Genomic DNA, 25,506 nt, shown 5'->3' with positions numbered 1-25,506 from the left:
CTGAACACTCCTTATTGCTCCTCAGTGCTCCAAGGGGCCTGGTGTGCCCCTGAAGGCACATCCCTGTGTCTGTATGCCACAGTGGAGCCTCAATTTTATAGCAGAGGGGATTGACGCCTTCAGATGATGTCAGACATCAAAATCCAGGAAAAACCCATGTACCGCCTGCCGGTAAGCCCACACAGTCCTCCGTACAGCAGCAGTGGCAGCTTAATCTTATAATAGAGAGGATTAATGCCTTCAGATGACATCAGACGCCACCATCCAGGAAACACCCACAGAGGGAGAATAGATGATAGTATCTTCGCATGCACTGTTTGCAGTTAAGCCCACATAGTCCTCTCTTCCCGATTATGAGGTTTTTAAATGCTTCTTGATGGTTTTATAATTCTGGGCTTTTTAACTATATCAAGTTAATTTTTTTAAGTGTTATAATTGCTTTTAGGCATGGCAGCCACTCTTTATTTAACGTATTTTCAGTGTTTTAAGGAAACTCAAATTCAAGAAAATGTTTTGCACAAAATGGATAAAGGTCACAGCAGCTATTTTATTCAGGCAGCCGCAAGAGGCAGGAGTGAGTGGGCTTCACGCCTGTCCCCATTGCCCCCACTGGGCCACCACAGATACGAGGTAGGCCTGGGGGGGAGGCTGGGGTTGTGACTGTCATAGGATAGGGGGTGGAGGAAGGAGGCTGCATTGGTGGGAAGAGGGGGATTGTGGGAGGTAAAAGACATTATAGCCAATATTCAGCTGGGACCCACATAACTGTCTTATGTGGGACCTGTCTGAATATCGGCCACATAAGCTCCAGCGGCCATCCCTGCTTAAATTAGCCCCAGATATTCAGTGCCAGTGCCCTGAAACTGCCCAGCACTAAATATCTGGGGCTAATTTTGCCCGTAGCTGTCAATGCTTTAAAAAAAATGTTGACTGCCATGGGCTGAATATTACTCCCATAGTTTATGACTGGAAATGCATCTCATTGCTAAGTCTGGCCTACTGATGTCAGAACACCTGAATACAAAAAGGTACAATAAGGTAGCATGATGATAATGCTACACCAGAAAATCATTGGGGTCACAATGATGATAGAATTGCAAAGAATGAAAAAGGATAGCCACGTGGGACATCCTAATTCCAACTGAATAAAAGAAAAGGATCTTGATGCTAGAAAACCAGACCTTGTGGTAAGGAGAAAATCACAAGAATGGCATTGCTTATTGAAGTGATATTCTGTATTGTTTGGAAAGACAGATCATCAAGTACCAAAAGATGCAACCATAAACCAAGAAAATGTGGCAAAAACATACATAAATAGTCCCAACTGTATTGTGTTCAGTTGATTAATTCAAAAGAACTTTCAAGACCTTTTTGATATACTGCCTATAAACATAGGCGCCCCGTATAAGGCTAAGCCTCCCCAGCCCAGCTGTGACCTTCCCCGCCTACTTTCTCCTCCAATGTGACCCCATCGGTACAGCCAAGAACAAATTGTATATTCCACCTCCGCCCCCCACCCCCCGGCTAAGCCCGCCCTCAACTCCCCGACATGCCTTCCATTCCACTCCCGACAAAGCCGCCCTGCATTTAAACCTGCTATTTTAAGTTGCAGCGGCAGCTCGAGTCCCGCCTTCCTCTTATGAGGTATTTCCTGTTTCCGTGAGGGCGGGACATTGAGCGGGAAGGGAAAGGCTGGAGGTGAGCTGCGGCAGGAACGGAATGGTGGGCTGTCGGGGAGCTGAACACAGGCAGGTGGGGCTGGGTTGCACCTCGAACTGGGGGGCTGGGGCAAGTCACCGGACATGGATGGGAGGGGAGGACAGGGCAGGGGCAAAGGAGAATCGTTGGACATGGATGGGAGGGTAGGGCAGAGGAAAATTGCTGGACATGGATGGGAGGACAGGGGCAGAGAAGAATCGCTGGACATGGATTGGAGGGGAGGACAGGGGAGAAAAGAGAAATCACTGGACATGGAGGGGAGGGCAGGGGAGAGAGGAGAAATGCTAGATATGGATGGATGGAGGGGCCAGGGGAGAGAGGAGATTTGCTAGATATGGATGGAAGGCAGGGGAGCGAGGAGAGTTGCTGGACATGGATGAATGAATGGAGGGGAGGGCAGGGGAGACAGGAGAGTTGATGGACATGGATGGATGGAGGGGAGGAAAGACAGGAAGGAGAAGCACATGGAACATGGATGGAGGAGAGGGAAGAGAGGAGAAATCTGGACATGGATGGAGTGGAGGGCAGGGAAGAGAGGAGAAATGCTGGACATGGATGGAGGAGAGGGGAGGGAAGACAGAGGAAGTAAATGCACATGAATGGAGGGGAGTGAGGAGAAATGCTGAATATGGATGGAGGAGAAACTGCTGAATTTAAGGGTTGGATTGGAAAGCTCTGAGGGCAGATGCTGCAACTGGAAGGATAGGGACATGGCTACAGATGGTAGACAGAACGCATAAGGACACAAGAGGATGGTGGACATGGTGAGTGAAAAAGTATCAAATAGAAAGAAGACACCATAAAACAGAAGACACTGGGACCAAAGCGAATAGAAAAACTAAATGCTCAGACAACAAAGGTAGAAAAAAAGTATTTTATTCAGAAGTTATTAATTGTAATATGTCAACTTTTGGAAATGTGCATCTGTGATATTTTGCACGCAAGTTTCAATTTCTCTAGTAGTGCTGCATGCCGAGTCTGACTTCTTGAGGTAACTTTCCAGTTCAGTATTTTGCCTTCATATCTTTTGATTTCTAGTTCCTTGTGTCATAACTGTGTTTTTCATGTGTGATCAAGGTGCACTATTCTGCTAGCGTGTACTATTTGCAGCCCTTTTGGGGTTTTTTTTTCACTAGGTAGTGTATCGGTATTTTAGAGCCTGTTACAGTGATGCCTTTCCACACATAAGGTTGTAGCTCGTCCTGTCCTTGGAATTAGTGCTGTTATAACATAGTAACATAGTAGATGACGGCAGAAAAAGACCTGCACGGTCCATCCAGTCTGGTTCTGAGTGTGTTTTTGCACAAGTTTGTGTATAGTGTTTTGCAGTGGAGAGATTGTGTGTTGGCCGTACTAAGGTGACATCAACACTTTAAATTAATTTTAGTTTGTTTATCATAACATCAGACATGGTTTTATAATATTTTGGAGGATCTGATGTTGAATTGTTAAAGGTATTAATTGTGACTATTTTACTTTTACTTATTTTTTTTCTGTGTGTTGTCAGACAATTATGGATGTAAGCCCCATCCCTAACCCCGCCCCTTTAGCTTCCACAAACAGTTGGGCCACCGACCGCCTATGCCTATAAAAATTAACTCTATGAGCTTCAGGGGAAACTGGTATTTATTTATTTATTTATTTATGACATTTCTATCCCACATAAGCCCAAGTGGAACTCAGGTTCGATGTGGTTTACAATATAAACATAAACGAAAAGAAATAGAGTTAAATTTAAAGAATACATCATAAAAAATATTATATAGGAAGTGATGGGGCAAATTCAGTTGGGCGTCAGGAAAAAGTGAAATCTAAGGAACTAAATAATATTCAGCACCGAGTTCTAACATTGTTGAAGATCGAGCTAAAAAAGTAAGTTTTCAATAAATTACAAAATAACTAGTATATTAATTTGTTTAGGAAGAGAATTCCAGATTTTGATGAACTGATAAGAAAAGTTAGCATTGTGGATTGTTTTGTAAGATACATTTCTGCAACTGGGGAAATGTAAAATGAGATATTCTCTGGATGACAAGGAAGCATTGCGTGGAGGTAAATCAATGAGTTCATTCATATAGGATGGTGAAATATCAAGTAAAATTTGATGGACCAATGCACGTAGCTTGAATGAAATTCTGCTCTTTATAGGTAACCAGTGTAGATTACAAAGGAGTGGGGTAGCTTTAGCAAAGCACGGTGATTTACAAATTAGACGAGCAGCTGTGTTTATGAACAGTTTATAGTTTTTTAAGAAAGCCGCATTTAATTCCAGCATAGATGGAATTACAATAGTTGATTTTTGTTAGAACAAGAGATTGGGTTAAGGTATGGAAGACTGGTCTTGTGAAAATGATCGCAATCTCTTTAGTTTCCAAAAGAGTGCACTGGCAGTATAAATGAGAGACTGAGATCATACTCAATATACTAAAGTGAGGTTTATTCCAGCTGGCGACATGACCCCAACTCAAAAATAAATTGTGCCAGCCACAGCTATGGTGACAATGTGCAGAAATGAAAAACACTCTAAAAAGGTGGATATGTTTTACAGTGATAGCCCACGAGGGAAGATGATGCAAGAGATAGTAGGTGGCAGTATATGAATTCACCTTTTCATGCCGCTTTCTGAGCTGTTGCCGCTGTAAACTGTGTTTTTCCTTCACCTGCTGTTTGAATAGATGATACTTCTCCTGCAAATGATGCTGCTCCAGGTCCCAAATCACTGCTTCACGAGCTTGAGAAAAGACAAAAATAGTAAACAGTCGTTGTAGTGTGTACCTAACATTAGATGGTTCTTAGGGCTTACAAAAAAAAATTTAAAAAAGATAAAACAAATTTTCAAATGGGTTCAAGGCCAAAAATAATAAATAATCTTGCAGATTATTAACCCTATCATAGTACACCTGTTTATACCCATTCAACCAATCAAGATATTTTTTTCCTCTTGAGACCTTTCTTGAGTCCCGCCTCTGTGTGTTTTCTCATTCTCTACCTGGGCTATAATATAAGCGCTGAGTGGTCCTTCCTCTGCTTTATTGTGAATACTGCCTGCTGCAGTCTGTCTCTGGGCTTTACTGTGAGTGCTGCCTGATCTCTCCCTTATGGTTTCTCTCACTCCGGGCATAGGCGCCCCGTATAAGAGGCTTACTGCCTCCTCTTCGAAAAACAATATCTTCCTCTCCACACTGGCGTCCACCCGCCCACTCGTGGCACCGGCTCCTCACTTTGTCAACCTATAATGGCTCTCCGTTCCTTCCTCCCCCCTCCCCGTGCGTTTAACCCTTTTATTTTCAGTGGCTGCGGCGGCAGTGAAGAAGACAGCACTGCGGGTTTGCCTCCAGCTTCTCCCCTCACACAGTGTCCCACCCTTGCGGAAACAGGAAATACATCATCGCAGAAGGGACACTGTGTGAGGGAAGGGAGAAGCTGGAGGTGAGCCTGCAGTGCTTTCTTCTTCACTGACATCGCTGCCACTGAAAATAAAAGGGTTAAATGCGCGGGGGGGGGGGGGGAGAACGAACGGAGAGGAGGGCTGTCGGGGAGCTGAGGGAGGGCAGGAAAAATCGCTGGAAAAGGATTGGATGGGAGGGCAGGGGGAGAGAAGAGATCGCTGGACAGGAGAGGAGGGGAGGGCAGGGCAGGGGGAGAGAAGAGATCGCTGGAGAGGAGGAGAGGGAAGGGGAGAGAGGAGACTTGCTGGACATGGATGGATGGAGGGGGCAGGGGAGACAGGAAATTTGCTGGCTATGGATGGATGGAGGAGAGGGCAGGGGAGAATGGAGAATTGCTGGACATGGATGGTGAGAGAAAAAATATCAAATGGAAAGAAGACACTGGGACCAAAGCAAATAGAAAAACTAAATGATCAGACAACAAAGGTAGAAAAAAGTATTTTATTCAGAATTTATTAATTGGAATATGTCAGCTTTAAGTGCATCTGTGATATTTTGCATGTAAGTTTCAATTTTTCTAGTATTGCTGCATGCTGAGTCTGACTTCTTGAGGTAACTTTCCAGTTCAGTATTTTGCCTTCATATTTTGTCTTCATATCTGTTGTGTCATGTGTTTTTCATGTGTGATCAAGGTACAGTATTCTGCTAGTGTGTAGTATTTGCAGCTCTTTTTGTTTTGTTTTTTTCACGAGGTAATGTACTGGTGTTTTAGAGCCCGGTGTAATTACAGTGCTGCCTTTCCACACATAAGGTTGTAGCTCGTCCTGTCCTTGGAATTAGTGCTGTTATGGTTTGGTAAGGTTCTGAGTGTGTTGTTGCACAAGTTTGTGTTTAGTGGAGAGATTGTGTGTTGGCCTTATTGAGGTGGCACCAAAACATCAGAAAGGGTGTAGAGCCTAAATCATGACACACTACCTCTTGAAGAATCTACATATGGTCGTTAATAAAAGGAGCTCATTGTGAACACTATCCACCCTAAAAGGGTGTTTTGTGGCTCTACATGAGAATTGTGATATTATGATCCCTTTTTTCATATTGCTGATGGTCTGCATTTTCCGTAAGGGTGGTATACTGGTGTATTAGGGTCTGCCCAGTGTAATATTTATGGCACAGTAAGGTTCAGAGTATGTTTTTGCACAAATCTGTGCATAGTGTTTTGCAGTTGAGCGATTGTGGTTAGTATATGCTTTGAGCAACCACTTTATTCTTTGACATATAATACATATCTATTATCTAAATTTAATAAAAGGTATTAATTGTGACTATTTTTTGTTCTGTGTGTTGTCAGACAATTATGGATGTAAGCTCCACCCCTGGCCCCACCCCTAACCCCACCCCCTTTAGCCTCCCCAAACACTTGGGCCACCGACCACCTATGCTCTCACTCACTCTCTCTCTGAACCTGGGCTGAATTGTGAGTGCTGCATGGTCCTCCTTTTCTTTTACAAATACCCTCAGAGAAGAATAACAAAGTATGCATGCTTCCTCTGTGATGGTTTTGCTGGACCTGTACTGCAAGCAGTGTCTGCTGATTTCTCTGCATTTCCTCTCAGATCTGTTTTGGGTACCTCGTTTCTGATTGTGGATTTTGTTGATGTATTCCCATTCAGTGGAAGTGACCTTCTTTTTCTGCTCTTGAATCATTTTTTGAAGGGCTCGGTTTAGTTCCTCCTGCTGCTGCTGCACAAAACTCTGCTCCTGAAGAAACAAATCAATACACTGAATGAGAGATGGATAAGAAGACTGGCACACATACAAAGTGAAAAATGTACAGACGGATAGGCAAAAATCCCAAATGAGAGAAAGATGACCATAAGAGTGTCACGTCTGTGGTCGTGACCCCTCTCAGGCTTACCTTATTTCTGGGGGTCAGCTTCTGAGCTGGCTTCTGTCTGTCCTTTCTGAGTTAGTTCTGTCTCTGTGTGCTGGCTGCTTCCAGCGTGGCTCTAATTACTCCACTATACTGCACCTGTGTGTGTTGCCTGAGTTAGCTCTGCCTCTGTCTCTGTGTGCTGGCTGCTTCCAGCATGGCTCTGATTGCTCCACTTTGCTGCACCTGTGTATGAGCCTTTCTATGCTTCAGTATGCTTTCTGCCTGCTTCTTGGTTTGTGCTCCCCTCGCCTTCTGATGACCAGAACCGTTGGCTGCCATAGACTATCTTGCTGTCCCTACCCATTCCAGGCTTCAGTCAAGTCCGGTCTGGATCTTCCAGGCTGCCAGACTTGTCTTTCTTGTTTGTGCCTGAACAGCACCCGTAGTTGCCTGAGATTGCTGCAGCTGAGCCTCAGGTGCTGATGGGCTTTATTAATCACCTAGAAACCTCTGTGTTTGCCTTTGCATCGCCTAAGGTCCCTGGTATGCTGGTGTGCTCTGTGCACTTCTGCCTAGTCCAGTTTATTGTCTGAGATTCTTGCCTGATTCTAGTCTAGTCTTTGTGTAGTTTATCTTGTACTGTATTGCTTGTTTCCCAGTCTTGTTTCTTGTTTGTTTTTCTCTGTCTAGTTCTTGGTTGTCTGGGTTTCTTGTTTAGTGGCTGCCTGGCAGCTTTCAGTTCTGTCTCTTACCTGTCTGTTTCCTTTCTTAGTGGCTGCTTTGCAGCTTTCAGTCCTGACCCTTAAGCCTGTCCATTTCCTGCATAGTGTAGTATTGTCTGTCTGTGAGTCCTAGCCCAGTTTCCTGCCTTGCTGCCCATGTATATTCCTTTCCCCTCTGACCCTTAGTCCTAACCCTGTTCAGCCTAGTCAGTTTCCAATTCCTGCCCTGTCCGGTAAGTCCTGCTGGCCACCTGCACCCAGGGGCTCAACTCCTGGGGAAGGGTGGTCAAGTGCAGGTGAAGTCTAGCTGTCTCTGCCAGAGTTCTGCCTTGTCTCTGGTGTGGGGTGGTTTTGCCTGCCGCTGCTGCTCCTCAGCAGTGGCCCAAGGGCTCATGAACCCAGGTTCTGCCTTGAAAGCCTGACAAAGAGTGATTGAGGAATCAATACTAGATCCACAAAGAGGAACAAAGCGATTCCTTCAATGAAAAATTATGTCTTACCTGATAATTTTCTTTCCTTTAGTTGCAGCAGATCAATCCACAGATTTGTGGGTTGTGACCATATACCAGCAGATAGAGAGCGCTGAACTGTCTTATAGGACAGAATGCTCCCTGGTCAGTCAGTATTTCTCATAATAAAGCAAAAGGAAACAGAATTAGAATATTTCTCTTTCCCCACAGGGAAAAGTGATAAACTAAGAACTGCAAATACGTAAACTGATTAAAACAGTCCACCTAAAATGTAAAAATGCAGCAACAACTTTGAACAGAGAGAATTAACCGATAGGAACTGCCAGAAAAACAGGGTGAGCCTCTGGATTAATCTGCTGCGACTAAAGGAAAGAAAATTATCACATAAGATATAATTTTTCATTCCTTAGCATCAGCAGCAAATGAATCCAGAGACTTGTGGGATGTAGCAAAGCAGTCCTTAAGTGGGGTAGGAACCTGAAGATCCTGCTGATAGCAACAATACTTCAAAAGATGCATCCAACCGAGTGGAGACATCCAAATGGAAGTGTCTGGAGAAGACATGCAAGGAAGATCATGTCGCCGCCCTATATATGTCCTCTAGGGAGAACAGATGGAAGTCACAACAGCTGGTCCAATATAAACAGGATCCTTCCAAGTTTTATGGGTATAACATTTCCTATAGACTAGGTCTCCTATTTTCAGTGCTTTGGGGGTCTTCTGTACCACTTTCCCCCCTTCTGTCTGGCAGTTCCTGTGAAATGCAAGACAGAGTATAATGCACCCGGAATCTGGCCATAAGTAGTTTACCCGCTAGTAAATACATGGACATGATAGCCTCCTTGACCCATCAAGCAACTGAGGCTTTGGAAGCCGCATTACCTTTTTGAGGTCCCTAGCAAAGCATGAAGAAATGATCTTACAACAGAACTTGTTGATCCCTTCCAGACACTGCAGGAGTACACAGCGAACACCAAGCCGGTGGGAAGAAACAAAGGTTGATTGAGATGAAAGACAGAAACCAACTTAGGAAGAAAAGATGGGACTGGCCGCACCGTCAACTCTTCAGGAGAAATCTGGAGGATCTCAACAAGACAAAGCCTGGAGTTCTGAAACCCTGCTTGGTCTGATACATTAATCTCTGATTAGGCTGCCCCAGACGATAGCATGAGGGCAAGCCTGACCCAACTGGAAAGAATGTGTAGACTTGTCCTCTGGAAGATGCTGAGTCTTTGAGTCACACAGATCTGTCACCAATTTCTCTAAGTCCACACCAAACAACAACTTGCCCTTAAAAGGAAGCTTAACCAGCTGCTGTTTGAAGCTGCATGTCGCTTAGTGGCGCAACCACAGCAAACAGGCTGTGACCGCCAGAGACATCTGCTTGGCAGACGCCTGAATCAAGTCATGCAAAGAATCTGCCAAATATGCCAGCCCCGTCTCCACATCTGGAAATTCAGTAAGAGGCTGACTGTCGGACTCCTGGAAGGAATCTGAAATCTGCTGCACCTAGCTAAGGCACGACCTAACAGCATACGAGCTGCAACTAGCAGCCTATAGAGAAAGAGAGAGAGCATTTCTAAATTGTCAGAGGAAGGGCTGTGCTGAATCCACCAGTTGAGGCTGAGTTTGGTTTGGAGGGTCCAAGAGAGATGGAGACAAACAGCTAAGAAGGGACTGCTGAAGTGGTCTGATGTGGAATCTGGCCCACGGAAGAACGTCCAAGATAGAGGTCATTGTGTCCAGAACTTGAAGATATTGCCAGATCTTGGGACATGGAAGAGAAAGTAGATCGTGACTTGTGTGAATCTTTTGCTGATAAGCAACAGGAAGAAATGTCTTTCCTAGGCCTATGTCGAATATCACTCCCACAAACTCTAAGGAGTAAAGAAGAGTAGCTATCTTGGATGAAACTTGCAGACTCTCTTGATAAGAAAAGTTGCAAATCAGCTAATCATCAAGGTATGGATGAACCTGAAATCCATTCTTGCTAAGGAAGGCTGCCACTACTACCATGACCTTGAAAAAATGTCTTCGATGATGTGGAAAGGCTGAATGGCATGGTCATAAATTGATAATGTTCTCCAAGGATTTCAAATCACAGAAATCTTCTGTGTGGAGGTCAAATGGGAATATGAGAGTATGCTTTCTTGAGATCCAGGGAGGTTAGAAACTTCTCCTGCTGGACTGAAACTATTATAGACTGTAATAGTCCCACTCTGTTGACACTTTTGAAGTCCAAACCCATGTGGAAGGAATCTCCCTTCTTTGGAAATACAAAGTAAATTATATTAACTTCCTGTTCCCCAATTACATCTGGGGACAGGCTCTACTGTGCCAAAACAAAGAAGCATTTGCAAAGTGGCTTGAACTGCTTGACATTTGGGCTGGAGCTTGCATGGAAGTTCCAAGAAAAAACCTGCAATGGAATGGGAGAACTCCAGTTTGTAACCCTGCTTTAGTATTTCCAAGACACTTTGGTCTGAGATAATTTTGGTCCACTCCTCATGGAACCTGGAGAGGTATCCTGCTATTATGAAACCCGAGGAGTGAACCAAGACCCCATCATTTAGAGATGCGGGAGGCATCGATAGACCTGGAGTTTGAAGCCGAGTTCCTTCTGTCAGCATGAAAGAAGACTTGTCTTTGTTGAAATGGGAACCCTGAAAGTTAGATTTGCCTAGTCTGTAGCACTTGGCCTCACAAAACCTAAGACGAGACTGAGAGGATTTAAAAGAATCTTTAGGCTGGTCCTCTGGCAATCTTTGAGACTTGGAGTCACCCAGGAGTTTAACCAGAGGCATAGTTAGGTGGGTCGCCAGGGGAGTGGCTGCTCCCCCAAATGGACTTCCGATGGTGCTGGCGCCTATTTTTCACGGTTTAAAATACGTGCCATCACCAGTCCGCTCTCCGCTCCCCCTGTGCCCTCAAGCCCTCAACCTGGTTAAGCTTCTGGGTTTAACCAACTTCTCTAGATGTTCTCCAAACAAATGTTTACCTGTAAAAGGTAGATTGCTAAATGTGGCTTAGAAGCCATATCAGCTGTCCAATGCCTAGGCCAAAGTGTCAAGAATTGGCTGGTGTGGCTGTGCACTAGAACTGGCTGGCATTGTTGCACAGTGGAGTTAATTAGTGTGGCTAAGAGCCAGAGCTAGATGGTATAACAGAATATGGATGTTTGTACCATTGTGCACTATTTATGGCAAGCTGCAGTGGGACTTAGCAACCTCTGAATCTCTCTGCACCCTCTCAGCTGGTTGCTTTAACCATTAAGCTTTTCATCTATATTGAAGTAGCTCTGTATTATCACTAGCTGTCCAATACAATCAAAAGGTGCAAAAGTGCAATAGAAGCATTTAGAGACACTATTAGGCTTATTTTCGAAAGAGAAGGGCGCCCATCTTTCGACACAAATCGGGAGCTGGCGTCCTTCTCCCAGGGTCTGTCAGACCTGTGAGTTCTTGTACCAACTAGAGCACTGCCGAGCACGGTACTTGGACCAGGTTCTGCTTGGCGGCCGGACAACCCCTGTTTTCACCTGCGCTGACCACCGTTCCCCAGAGGTTGAGCCCCTAGGTGCAGGAAGCGGGGTGATGAATGTGACGGCCAGATAGGCAGCAGGCAAGAGAGTGATCCAGGTACAGGCAGAGTCAGTAGGCAGGCAGCAGACACGAGAACAATCCAGGTACAGGCAGAGTCAGTAGGCAGGCAGCAGACACGAGAGTATCCAGGTACAGGCAGAGTCAGTAGGCAGACAGCAGACACGAGAGTAATCCAGTTACAGGCAGAGTCAGTAGGCAGGCAGCAGAACCAAGAGTAATCCAGGTACAGGCAGAATCAGTAGGCAGACAGCAGACACAAGAGTAATCCAGATACAAGCAGAGTCAGTAGGCAGGCAGCAGACACAAGAGTAATCCAGGTACAAGCTAAGTCAGCAATGGGGAACAAAGTAGAGGAGAAGCACACTACTGAGCAAGTAACACCTACCAAAGTAGAAGCCGAAGCAAGGAGTCTAGGGAGAGCTCAGCTGATAAAATGCTGGTGTCTGACATCAGCAGGGAGAAGGGGCACAACCATAGGACAAGAGCAGGGGAAGGAGGAACCGGAAGACCAACAGGAGAGAAGCAAGGGAAGCCAGGCAGAGGAAGAACAGACCCAGGTGGGTGGAAGCAAAGCAATCAAGGAGCCTGGAAGCCAGACAGAGAGAGCAGAGCCTGGTGCATGGAAGCAAAGCAATCAAGGAGCCTGCAGCCACACATGGCTCAGGGCTGTGCCAGTAAAGTGTGCATGTCAACGGGACCCTGCGCAGCCCGAGGACGCCGCTTGCGTTGAGGTAGGTGACATGATAGTACCCCCTCCTTAAGGACCCCCCCCCCCCCCCGTGCCTAGGTCCGGGTTTGGATGGGTAGCGGGTATGGAACTCCCGGATCAATTCAGGTGCATGGACGTTGGCAGCGGGCTCCCAGGAATTATCCTTGGGACCAAAGTGCTTCCACGATAGTAAGTAGAACAGCCGTCCCCTTTGGCGTTTGGAGTCCAGGACTTCATCCACCTCGAATTCAGGATCTGGCTCAGTATCAGGAACGATGATCTTCTTTGGCTCTGGGTGACATTTCGAGGTCACAAATGGCTTAAGCAGGGACACGTGGAAAGCATTGTGAACCTTCAGGTTACTTGGTAATTGGAGACGATAAGTGATGGCTCCCACCCGAGATCATACTGAAAAGGGTCCAATGTATCGGGGAGCAAACTTGAAGGAGGGTAAACGGAGCCTCAAGTACTTGGTGCAAAGCCAAGCTTTTTGTCCAGGTGGAAAGGTCGGAGCAGACCGCCTCTGGCGATCTGCGAAAAGCTTGTATTTAGCAGCGGCTTTCTGAAGATGTTGTTGGACCTTGTTCCAAATGTCCTGGATATCAGTGAGGGTCTGTTGGAGCTGAAGCGAGGCTGGGGTCTGAGGGATCGGAAGGGGTAGTCGTAGGTGGTGCCCGTATACCGTAAAAAATGGTGACGTATGAGAGGCAGTGTGAAAACCGTTGTTATAGGCGAATTCAGCCCAGGGAAGTAATGTGGACCGATCATCCTGACAGTTATTGGTATATATTCGCAGAAAGGTCTTGAGGGTTTGATTGACCCGTTCTACCATTCCATTAGTCTGCGGGTGGTATGGGGATGAAAAATGGGTGGTGATGCCAAAAGCGGCTCTCCAGAACCTAGAAGTGAATTGAGATCCCCGATTACTTATGATCTGGAGAGGCAGGCCATGCAAACGAAAGATATGCTGGATGAAATTCTTGGCAAGGGTAGCGGCTGTAGGGAGAGATTTCACAGGAATGAAATGGGCCATACGGGAGAATCGATCCACCACTTCCCAAATGACCATGTGACCTTGGGACAGTGATAAATCAGTAACAGAGTCCATGGATACTTCTTGCCAAGGAAGCTGTGGAACTGGCAGTGGCTGTAAACATCCCCATGGCTTGCCAGGAGATGATTTGTTTCGGGCACAGATGGGGTAGGTAGAAACAAAATGTAAGATATCCTGGGCCATACGTGGCCACGAATAGTATTGAGAAATTAACTGAAAAGTCTTGCAGAATCTGGAGTGACCAGCAAACGTGGAAGAATGTCCCCATTTGAGAACCTTCCTCCTGGACTGGGGTGGAACAGAGGTCTTCGTGTTGATGGAAGGAACTACCATCGTGGAGGCAACACAGGTGGGATTAAGCATGAGGTAGGATTCATCGGGTTCTTCGGGAGGGTTGAAGGCCCTGGATAACGCATCTGCCTGAATATTCTTTTCAGCAGGTCAAAATACCAGGCGGAAGTCGAAGCGGGCGAAGAAAAAAAAGAGACCAGTGTGCCTGTCGCGGGTTAAGTCTCTTAGCATCCTAGAGGTATAGGAGATTTTTGTGGTCGGTGATTACAGTGCCGGGATGCAAGGCCCCCTCCAGGAGATATCACCATTCCTGAAGAGCCAATTTAAGGGCCAACAATTCCCAGTCCCCAATGGTGCAGTTACGCTCTGCCGAAGAAACTTTCTTGGAGAAAAAGGAACAAGGATGCCGCTTGCCAGAGTCTAAGGTTTGAGACAGAACGTCCCCTGCCCCCAGCGAAGAGGCATCCACCTCTAAAATAAATGGTCTTTTGATATCCAGGCTTCAAAGCACAGGAGTGGAGAGGAAAACTTGTTTTAAGGTGGCAAAGGCTTCTTGGGCCTCCGGTGTCCAGTTCCTCACATCAGCACCGTTCCTGGTCAGTGCGGTAAGAGGGGCAGTGATAAGGGAATAGTGATGGATGAACTGCCGGTAGTAGTTAGCAAACCCCAGAAAACGTTGCAAGGCCCGGAGACCCTGGGGCATGGGCCAATCCCGGATAGCTCGGAGCTTGGTGGGGTCCATTTGGAGGCCCTCCGATGAGAAGATATATCCCAAAAATGGAATAGCTTGTTGGTGAAATGAACACTTCTCTAGTTTGGCGAAGAGGCGGTAGTCCCGGAGGCGTTGGAGAACTGTGCGGACATGATGATGGTGGTCTTGAACAGAAGCAGAAAAAAACAAAATGTCACCCAAGTAAACTATGACTGAAGAGTACAGGAGATCTTGAAAAATAAAATTAATGAATTCCTGAAAAACTGCAGGTGCATTACAAAGGCCAAATGGCATGACTAGATATTCAAAATGTCCTTCATGGGTACTAAAGGCGGTCTTCCATTCGTCCCCATGTCGAATTCGAACCAGATTATAGGCACCTCGGAGATCCAGCTTGGTGAAGATAGAGGTTCCCTGTAGATGACCGAACAGTTCAGGAATAAGAGGGAGCGGATACCAGTTCTTGATGGTTATTTCATTAAGACCGCGGTAGTCTATACAAGGTCGCAGGGAGCCGTCCTTCTTGGTTACAAAGAAAAAAACCTGCCCCCGCCAGGGAGGAGGAGGGTCTGATGAACCCTTTTTGGAGGTTTTCTTGGATGTACTCCCGCATAACTTTGGATTCTTCCCGGGAGAGGGTATACAGCCGACCCCGAGGCAGTGCCTTGCCCGGAAGTAATTCAATAGGGCAGTCAAACAGACGATGCGGAAGAAGGGAATCAGCCTCCTGGGCATTGAAGACATCTTGAAAATCTCAATATTCCACAGGAAGGGATGCATCACAGGGAACTAGGACACCAGGGGATGCAGAGATAGTCCTCGGAGAAGGAACCACCGGCATGGCAGGAAGCAAAGCATTGGGAGCCCCAACTGTCGATATGCTAGTGGTCCAATTAATACTTGGTATAAGTACATAAGTACATAAGTAATGCCATACTGGGAAAAGACCAAGGGTCCATCGAGCCCAGCATCTTGTCCACGACAGCGGCCAATCCAGGCCAAGGGCACCTGGCAAGCTTCCCAAACGTACAAACATTCTATCCATGTTATTCCTGGGATTTTGGATTTTTCCAAGTCCGTTTAGTAGCGGTTTATGGACTTGTCCTTTAGAAAACCGTCCAACCCCTTTTTAAACTCTGCTAAGCTAACCGCCTTCACCACATTTTCCGGCAATGAATTCCAGAGTTTAATTACACGTTGGGTGAAGAAAAATTTTCTCCGATTTGTTTTAAATTTACTACACTGTAGTTTAATCGCATGCCCCCTAGTCCTAGTATTTTTGGAAAGCGTGAACAGACGCTTCACATCCACCTGTTCAACTCCACTCATTATTTTATATACCTCTATCATGTCTCCCCTCAGCCGTCTCTTCTCCAATCTGAATAGCCCTAGCCTCCTTAGTCTTTCTTCATAGGGAAGTCGTCCCATCCCCGCTATCATTTTAGTCACCCTTCGCTGCACCTTTTCCAATTGTACTATATCTTTCTTCAGATGCGGCGACCAGAATTGAACACAATACTCAAGGTGCAGTCGCACCATGGAGCGATACAATGGCATTATAACATCCTCACACCTGTTTTCCATACCTTTCCTAATAATACCCAACATTCTATTCGCTTTCCTAGCCGCAGCAGCACACTGAGCAGAAGGTTTCAGTGTGTTATCGACGACGACACCCAGATCCCTTTCTTGGTCCGTAACTCCTAACGTGGAACCTTGCATGACGTAGCTATAATTCGGGTTCTTTTTTCCCACATGGATCACCTTGCACTTGCTCACATTAAACGTCATCTGCCATTTAGCCGCCCAGTCTCCCAGTCTCGTAAGGTCCTCTTGTAATTTTTCACAATCCTGTCGCGAGTTAACGACTTTGAATAACTTTGTGTCATCAACAAATTTAATTACCTCGCTAGTTACTCCCATCTCTAAATCATTTATAAATATATTAAAGAGCAGCGGTCCTAGCACAGACCCCTGAGGAACCCCACTAACTACCCTTCTCCATTGTGAATACTGCCCATTTAACCCCACTCTCTGTTTCCTATCCTTCAACCAGTTTTTAATCCACAATAGGACATTTCCTCCTATCCCATGACCCTCCAATTTCCTCTGTAGCCTTTCATGAGGTACCTTGTCAAACGCCTTTTGAAAATCCAGATACACAATATCAACCGGCTCCCCTTTGTCCACATGTTTGTTTACTCCTTCAAAGAATTGAAGTAAATTGGTCAGGCAAGACTTCCCCACACAAAAGCCGTGCTGACTCGGTCTCAGTAATCCATGTCCTCGGATGTGCTCTGTAATTTTGTTTTTAATAATAGCCTCTACCATTTTCCCCGGCACCGACGTCAGACTCACCGGTCTATAATTTCCCGGATCTCCCCTGGAGCCTTTTTAAAAAATGGGCGTTACATTGGCCACCCTCCAATCTTCCGGTACCACGCTCGATTTTAAGGATAAGTTGCATATCACTAGCAGTAGCTCCGCAAGCTCATTTTTCAGTTCTATCAGTACTCTAGGATGAATACCATCCGGTCCAGGAGATTTGCTACTCTTCAGTTTGCCGAACTGCCCCATTACGTCCTCCAGGTTTACCGTGAAGTCAGTAAGTTTCTCCAACTCGTCCGCTTGAAATACCATTTCCGACACCGGTATCCCACCCAAATCTTCCTCGGTGAAGACCGAAGCAAAGAATTCATTCAGTCTCTCTGCTACGTCTTTGTCTCCTTGATCGCCCCTTTTACCCCTCGGTCATCCAGCGGCCCAACCGATTCTTTTGCCGGCTTCCTGCTTTTAATATACCGAAAAAAATTTTTACGATGTTTTTTTGCCTCTAATGCCTCTGGTGTGTATTGTCGGAACCAAGGCAGGCCTATAATAATGGGATGGATGGCCCGGGAAAGAACCAGAAGCTGAATCTCTTCCTTGTGCAAGATTTCTACTTGAATCTGCAATGGTCGAGTGACATGGGTAATGGAGTGCAGTAGTGTCAATCCCTGAATGGAGGTCACTTGTAACGTAGGTTTACAGGCCATTGAGGGGGTTCCAAGCTGGACTAGGAGACTGGCGTCAATAAAGTTCCCTCCCGCTCCTGAATTGATTAAGGCCATGGTGCTAATACAAAATTCCTTCCAGCACAGGAAAATAGGGACAGAGACAAGATTGTCCGTAAGAGGACAGAATCGACCCAGGACCACCCCCTTCAGAGGCCCTGGGTCAATGCATTTCCCAATTTTATTTGGGCAATATCTCAGGAAGTGAAAAGCCTGTCCACAATAGAAGCAGAGTTGATTGCCCTAAAGGCGAGCCCTCTCCTTCTCAGAGAGGCAATGCCGCCCGATAACCATCGGCTCTTCGGAGATTCCTGGAGTGGAGCCAGCAGCTCCCTTAGGAGAGGAAGGACGTGACATCCGGGGAGATGGTCCCTAGGATTGACGCTGAGCAGAACGTTCCTGTGTCCTCTCTTGGAACCGAACATCAATACGGACGCAGAGGGTAATCAGGGAATCCAATGTGGGCAGAAGTTCCCGGCCTGCCAATTTGTCTTTGATTCGGCCAGTTAACCCCTGCCAAAAGATGGCCATGAGGGCCTCCGGGTCCCATCTCACCTCAGAGGCTAGGGTTCGAAAGCGTACGGCATATGCCCCTACAGAGCAATTGCCTTGTTGAATCCATAGAAGTTCTCCAGCTGCCGAGGAGGGGCACCCAGGCACGTCAAACACTAACCTGAAGAGGCGGAGAAATTCTCCTAGATCGGTGAGTAGAGGTCCTGCCACTCCCAGAGAGGGGAGGCCCAAGCCAGGGCTGGTCCGGAGAATAAAGAGATTATATACGTGATCTTGAGTTTATTGGAGAAAAAGACTCTGGGTTGCATTTCAAAAAGCATAAGACATTGGTTGAGGAACCCTCGACAAGAGTAAGGTGTACCGTCAAACCGGGGAGACTCAGGGAGCTTTAACCTAGGAGTAGGTAAAACAGGTCCAGACAGAGCAGCCAGAACTTGTCGTTGGGATTGAAAAGTAGACAACTGGGAACAAACGTCCTGCAGGACTCTGGACAGACAACTCAGCTGAGCCTGTTGTTGCTGAAGAACCTGGGCCAAATTTGCCATGTCGGGTTTGTCCGGCGAACTCATGGCTTCGGCTTACTGTCAGACCTGTGAGTTCTTGTACTAAGTAGAGCGCTGCTGAGCCCGGTACTCGGACCAGGTTCTGCTTGGCGGCCAGACAACCCCGGGTTTCACCTGTGCTGACCGTCGTTCCCCAGAGGTTGAGCCCCTAGGTGCAGGCGGCCTGCAGGGCTTACGAGATGAAGCAGGAAGCAGGGTGATGAACCTGACGGCCAGACAGGCAGCAGGCAAGAGAGTGATCCAGGTACAGGCAGAGTCAGTAGGCAGGCAGCAGACACAAGAGTAATCCAGGTACAGGCAGAGTCAGTAAGCAGGCAGCAGACACGAGAGTATCCAGGTACAGGCAGAGTCAGTAGGCAGGCAGCAGACACGAGAGTATCCAGGTACAGGCAGAGTCAGTAGGCAGACAGCAGACACGAGAGTAATCCAGGTACAGGCAAAGTCAGTAGGCAGGCAGCAGACACAAGAGTAATCCAGGTACAGGCTAAGTCAGCAACGGGGAACAAAGTAGAGGAGAAGCACACTACTGAGCAAGTAACACCTACCAAATTAGAAGCCGAAGCAAGGAGTCTAGGGAGAGCTCAGCTGATAAAGTGCTGGTTCTGACATCAGCAGGGAGAAGGGGCACAGTCATAGGACAAGAGCAGGGGAAGGAGAAACCGGAAGACCAACAGGAGAGAAGCAGGGGAAGCCAGGCAGAGGAAGAGCAGACCCAGGTGGGTGGAAGCAAAGCAATCAAGAAGCCTGTAAGCCAGGCAGAGAGAGAGAGCAGAGCCTGGTGCATGGAAGCAAAGCAATCAAGGAGCCTGCAGCCAGAGAAGAACTACACACACATGGCTCAGGGCTGTGCCAGTCAAGTGTGCGTGTCTACGGGACCCTGCGCAACCCGAGTACACCGCTTGCGTTGAGGTAGGGGACATGACAGGGTCGCCCAAATCGGCATAATCGAAAGCTGATTTTGGGCGTCCCCAACTGCTTTCCGTCATGGGGATGACCAAAGCTCCCGGGGGCGTGTCGGAAGCATAGCGAAGGCGGGACTGGGGCATGCCTAACACATGGGCGTCCTCAGCCAATAAAGGAAAAAAGAAGGGCGTCCCTGACGAGCACTTGGCTGACTTTACTTGGCCCATTTTTCCTTGCGACCAAGCCTCAAAAAGGTGCCCAAATTGACCAGATGACCACCGGAGGGAATCAGGGATGACCTCCCCTTACTCCCCCAGTGGTCACTAACCCCCTCCCACCCTAAAAAAAACTTTTAAAATATTTTTTGCCAGCCTCAAATGTCATACCCAGCTCCCTGACAGCAGTATGCAGGTCCCTGGAGCAGTTTTAGTGCGTGCAGTGCACTTCAGGCAGGTGGACCCAGGCCCATCCCCCCCCCCCCCCCACCTGTTACACTTGTGGTGGTAAATGTGAGCCCTTCAAAACCCACCAGAAATCCACATGTAGGTGTCCCCCTTCACCTGTAAGGGCTATGGTAGTGTTGTACAGTTGTGGGGAGTGGGTTTTGGGGGGGCTCAGCACCCAAGGTAAGGGAGCTATACACCTGGAAGCAATTTTTTAAGTCCACTGCAGTGCCCCCTGGGGTGCCCGGTTGGTGTCCTGGCAAGTCAGGGGGACCAGTGCACTACGAATGCTGGCTTCTCCTACCACAAAAGGGCTTGGATTTGGTCGTTTCTGAGATGGGCGTTCTCAGTTTCCATTATCTCCGAAAATCGGGAATGACCATCTCTAAGGTCGGCCTAAATGTTGAGATTTGGGCGTCCCTGACTGTATTATCCAAACGAAAGATGGACGTCCTCAGGAAAACTTGGGCGCCCTGTTCGATTATGCCCGTCCATGACATACAGCTAGTGGTGCCACTGCTACAGTGGTGGCTGGAGCTGGTATGCAATAGTTTTGGCTAGTGTCAGTTTGCAAAACCAGAGAGCAGAGCACTGTGGAAAACCAACAAAGCTAACTTTTATCACTGTAGCGTAGTGTTAGCTGTCCCAGCCATGCAATGAACTGCTTGTCAAGGCCTTCAGCTGAAAGCCAGCCACCTTCCAGAATAAATATTCTGCTTTTCAAAGCACTGAAAACGCTTCAAACACTGCCCCTGGAGAAAATACCAGCATGACTACACTGAGGTTCCATGGTTACCATGCAGATCAGGAGAGACATGGAACAGTGCATTAGCCTCAGAAAAAAACTCAAGATTTAAAAGTTCTCACAGAAACATTGAGCCAATAGCACTAAGCTTGACTCTATATTAAACTCCTTTTTAAAGATGCTGAAAAAAGGAATGAATGTAGTTGCAAAAAAAAAAATAATAATAATAAATAAATAAAGTTCTGGTAACAAAAAGAAAGTTCCACAAATGAAGTGAGTGAAACTTTCAGAGTGTTTTTTAAAAATTAACTGCCCTCAGTCAAAAACCTGATGGGACTTTAAGCTCTTTAAATGAAAGGTATTAATAATATGGGAACACTAAATAGGCCCTTTTAAAGCACCTAACACACGATATTGCATATTTTCAAAGCACTTTGGGCAAATGTAGCTTTTCCAGAACAGGTGTGGAAACGGGGTAAAGTTGCAACATAGCTTTTGCCACCTGAAGGGTAGCGTCCGAGGTGACCCATTAAGCAGGATGATTTCCTGCATAGCCTTGTGCACTGGAAAAGATTTGGGTGGACTTATAGTGCTCGCCATTTTAGGACTAAAAGATGCAGGTGTAGCAGGATCAGAATTAGAAATATTAAGAACCTGGATAGCCTTAGTTATAAAGGAAGGCAACTCTTCCTTATGAAACACTCGCATTGTGGAGGGATCATCAGATTCCTCTGTAAATAGCTCCCCCTCCTCCAATTCCTCCTGCATCTGTGCAGAAAGGGCCTGCCCTAAAATGACTTCCTCAGAATGAGAGAGAAACAGGGAAGCAATAGACTCTACTTCTGAGCTGGACTGCAACCGTCTCCTATTTGGGGCAGGGTCCATCAGTGGAGACTGTGAGGCAGAGAGTAAGTCAGAAATCTCCAAAGGCTGAGCTAAAAAGGAACTGTCAGTTCCCCTGACAGAGACATGGTGAAATTAGATCTTACCTGCTAATTTTCTTTCCTCTAGACCCTCCAGACCGGTCAAGACGCGTGGGTTATGTCCTCCTACCAGCAGAGGGAGACTGAGAAAACACTAAGCTTTTGAAGCCTGTATATATAACCTGTGCAGAACCTCCACTAGCCAGTATACCCCTGACAAAGCAGAGAAACAAAAAACACTAACAACAACTAGCAACCCTGTACGTGGTCACAGTAAACTGCAAAAACAAGAAACATCTTCCGCTTGCTCTTACGGAAACATGTTCCTTTGCCTTTGATAAAACAGTTGGGCTTCTACAGGTGGACTATCAAAGAAGAGCCCCACCTGTCCCGGACTCCTATCACAAAACAGAAATAAACAGTCTGCAATTAGAGAAACAACAATTTACAGCAGCCAAGAATTATCCAACAAATACACCTCCTGGCCTCCAATACAGACAGGGCGGGCTCTTGACCGGTCTGGAGGGTCTAGAGGAAAGAAAATTAGCAGGTAAGATCTAATTTCACCTTCCTCAGCGACCCTCCAGACCGGTCAAGACGCGTGGGACGTACCAGAGCAGTAACTAACTTATGGGAGGGACCTACTAAGGCCAGAGGTCAAAACTGCTGCCCCAAAGCGCACCTCGTCCTTTGCATGCACAGGAATCCTATAATGCTTCACAAAGGAATGCAACGAAAACCAAACCGCAGCCCGACAAATATCTAACAGAGAAATCATACTATTCTCCGCCCACGAGGCTGCCATTCCCCTAGTGGAATGAGCAGACCAGCCCCTAGGCACCACAGGACCTTCACCAAGTAAGCAGATGCAACCGCCTCCTTCAACCACCGTGCTATGGTCACCTTAGGAGCCGCTGCACCCTTCTTTGGGCCACCATGAAGAACGAACAAACGGTCAGAGGCTCTGAAGTCCTGAGTTCCAGAGAGATAACAACTCAAAACTCTCCTGACATCCCGCTTGGCAATACCACGCTGCTTCCGAATCTCCAGCCATATCACCCAACACTGGCAGAGAGATGACCTGATTAACATGGAACTCGGAAACCACCTTGGGCAAAAAAGGAAAGCACCGTCCGCAACAAAACCTTTCCCTCAGAAAGGACAAAAATGGTTCCCTAAAAGACAAAGCCTGAAGCTCTGAAACACTCCGTGCTGAAGTAATCGCCACCCAACAAGACCGCCTTTAAGATAAATCCTTACAAGATGCCGATACCAGAGGCACAAACGGAGGCCTGATCAAAGCATCCAAAACTAGCTTCAAATCCCACGGAGGCACCATCCGTCACTGAGGCGGACGCAGCAACAACACCCTTCAAAAAACGCACTACCTCAGGCACAGACGCGAAGGACTTTCACTGAAGCTTCCCACGAAAACATGACAAAGCTGCCACCTGAACCTTCAGTGTAGACAAGGCCAGACCTCTATCAACACCATCGTGCAAAAATTCCAAAACTTCCGCCACCGAAGAGTGAAACGGCCGAACTCGATGGTCTTCACACCAGTGCTCAAAGATTCTCCAAACCCGGACATACACCAAGGAAGTGGATCGTCTACGGCAACTCAACATCGTAGCAAAGCCACTGGACGAAAGCCCCTTCTTCTTCAACTTGTGCCGCTCAAGAGCCAAACCATAAGCGAAAACCGAGCCGGATCCGGCATGATTATCGGGCCTTGACACAGAACTGATCCCAACAAAGGCAGGGCCGCCGCCCCTGCCAACCGCACCAGGTCTCCATACCATGGTCGACGCTGCCAATCCGAAGCTACCAGAATCACCCGACCGGAGTGATGTTCGATGCGCTATATTACTCGACCGACTAACAGCCACAGAGGAAACACATACAGTCACTCCCGAAGCCAAGGCAACAGAAGAGTGTCGATTTCCTCCGCTCAAGGGTCTCTTCAGCGACTGAAAAAAAAAAAAATCTCTGAACTTGCGCATAGCGAAAAAAAATCTCTGAACTTGCACATAGCGAGCCGTTGCGCTAAGATCACCGAAAGTCCCCAGACCGACACAACTCACTGGAACACTGACCGAAGAAAAGACCACTCTCTGGGATCTAGAGTGTGCCTGCTGAGATAATCTGCATCTATGTGACCTACCCCGGCCACATGCGCTGCCAAGAGAGCCTGAAGATGAGTTCAACTGCGCCGCCAAGGCTCTTTGTTCCCCCCTTGACGGTTGACATATGCTACTGCCATGGCATTGTCACAGAGCACTCGGACTGCCTTGTGGCGAACCACCGACGTCAAGGCCTGGCGCGCCACCCGAATGGCCCGAGTTTCCAGCGGGTTGATGGACCACTCTGCTTCTGCCCGAGACCACCGGCCTTGAGCTACCTGACTGAGACAATGTGCCCCCCAACCTTGCAGACTGGCATCCGTGACCATTACCAGCCCCCGTGGGGACTCCAACGGCATTCCTTTCCCAAATTGCGCGGACTGAGCCACCAGCGGAGACTGAGACGAGGGGCCACCGACAGCGGACAACACATTTCCAAGTCCTGCGACAGAGGGGACCAACGACTGAGCAGAGCTGACTGTACCTGACGCATGTGCGCCCTGGCCCACGGAACTACCTCTATGGTCGCCGCCATCAGGCCCAGGACCTGACGATAAGTACGGGCCGTCGGCGCCTTCTCTGCAAGGAACCGACGAATCGGACCCTGTAACTTGGAACCAAAAGGCTGCACAAAGGAAAGTGAAGATAAGCTTCCGTCAAATCCAGGGAAGTGAGAAACTCTCCTTTCCTGACCGCACCAGTGACCGACCGCAACGTCTCCATCCGGAAAGAGGGCACCTTGAGTGCCGCATTGACCCTTTTGAGATCTAAAATGGGACGAAAAGTGTCCTCTTTCTTGTGGACCACAAAATAGATCAAATAGCACCCTGAGCGTTGCTGATCTGAAGGAACAGGAACCACGGCTCCCAACGCGAGCAGCCACCGCAGAGTGTCCCTCACTGCTGCCCTCTTGCTCCAAGACCGACAGAGGGATTCCAGAAACACTTCGGGAGAACAGCTTTCGAATTCCAGCGCACATCCGCCTCGAAACACCTTGAGAACCCACTGATCTGACCTGATTTGGGCCCAACTCTGGTAAAACAGACTCAGCCGAGCCCCAACATGCACCAGAGCCTGAGCCCGCACACCTTCATTGGGAATTGTGGCCTGAATACTAACCTCCCACGGAAAAGCCACGCCCTCCGCGACGACTCTCACGAAAGAACTGTGTGCGCTGGAAAAACCGACCCCTAGAGGTCCTACTACTATTAAACATTTCTATAGCACTACTAGACTTATGCAGCGCTGTACAAATTAACATGAAAAGACAGTCCCTGCTCAACAGAGCTTACAATCTAAATTGGACAAACAGACAGCTAGGGGTAGGTCCCACTCGATCTGCCCGGCCTATACCGCTGAGCCTCCCTAAACCGTCCCAGAGAGGAACTAGTTCTGGCCCCTGCCTTGAACCGAAAATCTGGAAGCCATAGAACCTTGGTATCACTAAGACCTCACACTAACTTGTCCAAATCTTCTCCAAAGAGCATAGCTCCCTTAAGTGGCAGAGACCCACAACCATAGCCATATTTTTTGTCTGAAGTAGGCAACAAATCATAAAAGCCTCAGACAAAAAGGATGAACCCATGTCCAAGTCGGCTAACTCCTGACCCCCAGAAGAACCAACATCTACCGAATCATCCAGGAGCTTCTCGGCCCAACGAAAACATGCCCGAGCTACCAGACCCCCACAAAACCGAGG

General features: G+C 47.5%; 1 protein-coding gene across 1 annotated transcript in view; it reads right to left on the bottom strand.

The window, feature by feature from the left end:
* Nucleotides 1-25,506, bottom strand: part of LOC115469697 (STE20-like serine/threonine-protein kinase) — a 233,442-nt gene that overhangs the window by 89,401 nt on the left and 118,535 nt on the right. The window contains 4 exon segments of the mRNA XM_030202484.1: nucleotides 4,326-4,450; nucleotides 6,737-6,866; nucleotides 14,410-14,705; nucleotides 14,820-14,955. Of these exon segments, the coding sequence (XP_030058344.1) occupies nucleotides 4,326-4,450; nucleotides 6,737-6,866; nucleotides 14,410-14,705; nucleotides 14,820-14,955 (687 nt within the window).

The sequence above is a fragment of the Microcaecilia unicolor genome, chromosome 4, assembly GCF_901765095.1.
Source record: "Microcaecilia unicolor chromosome 4, aMicUni1.1, whole genome shotgun sequence".
NCBI lineage: Eukaryota > Metazoa > Chordata > Amphibia > Gymnophiona > Siphonopidae > Microcaecilia > Microcaecilia unicolor.
Note: the sequence above shows the minus strand (reverse complement) of the source record. Positions and strands in the feature narration are given on the sequence as shown.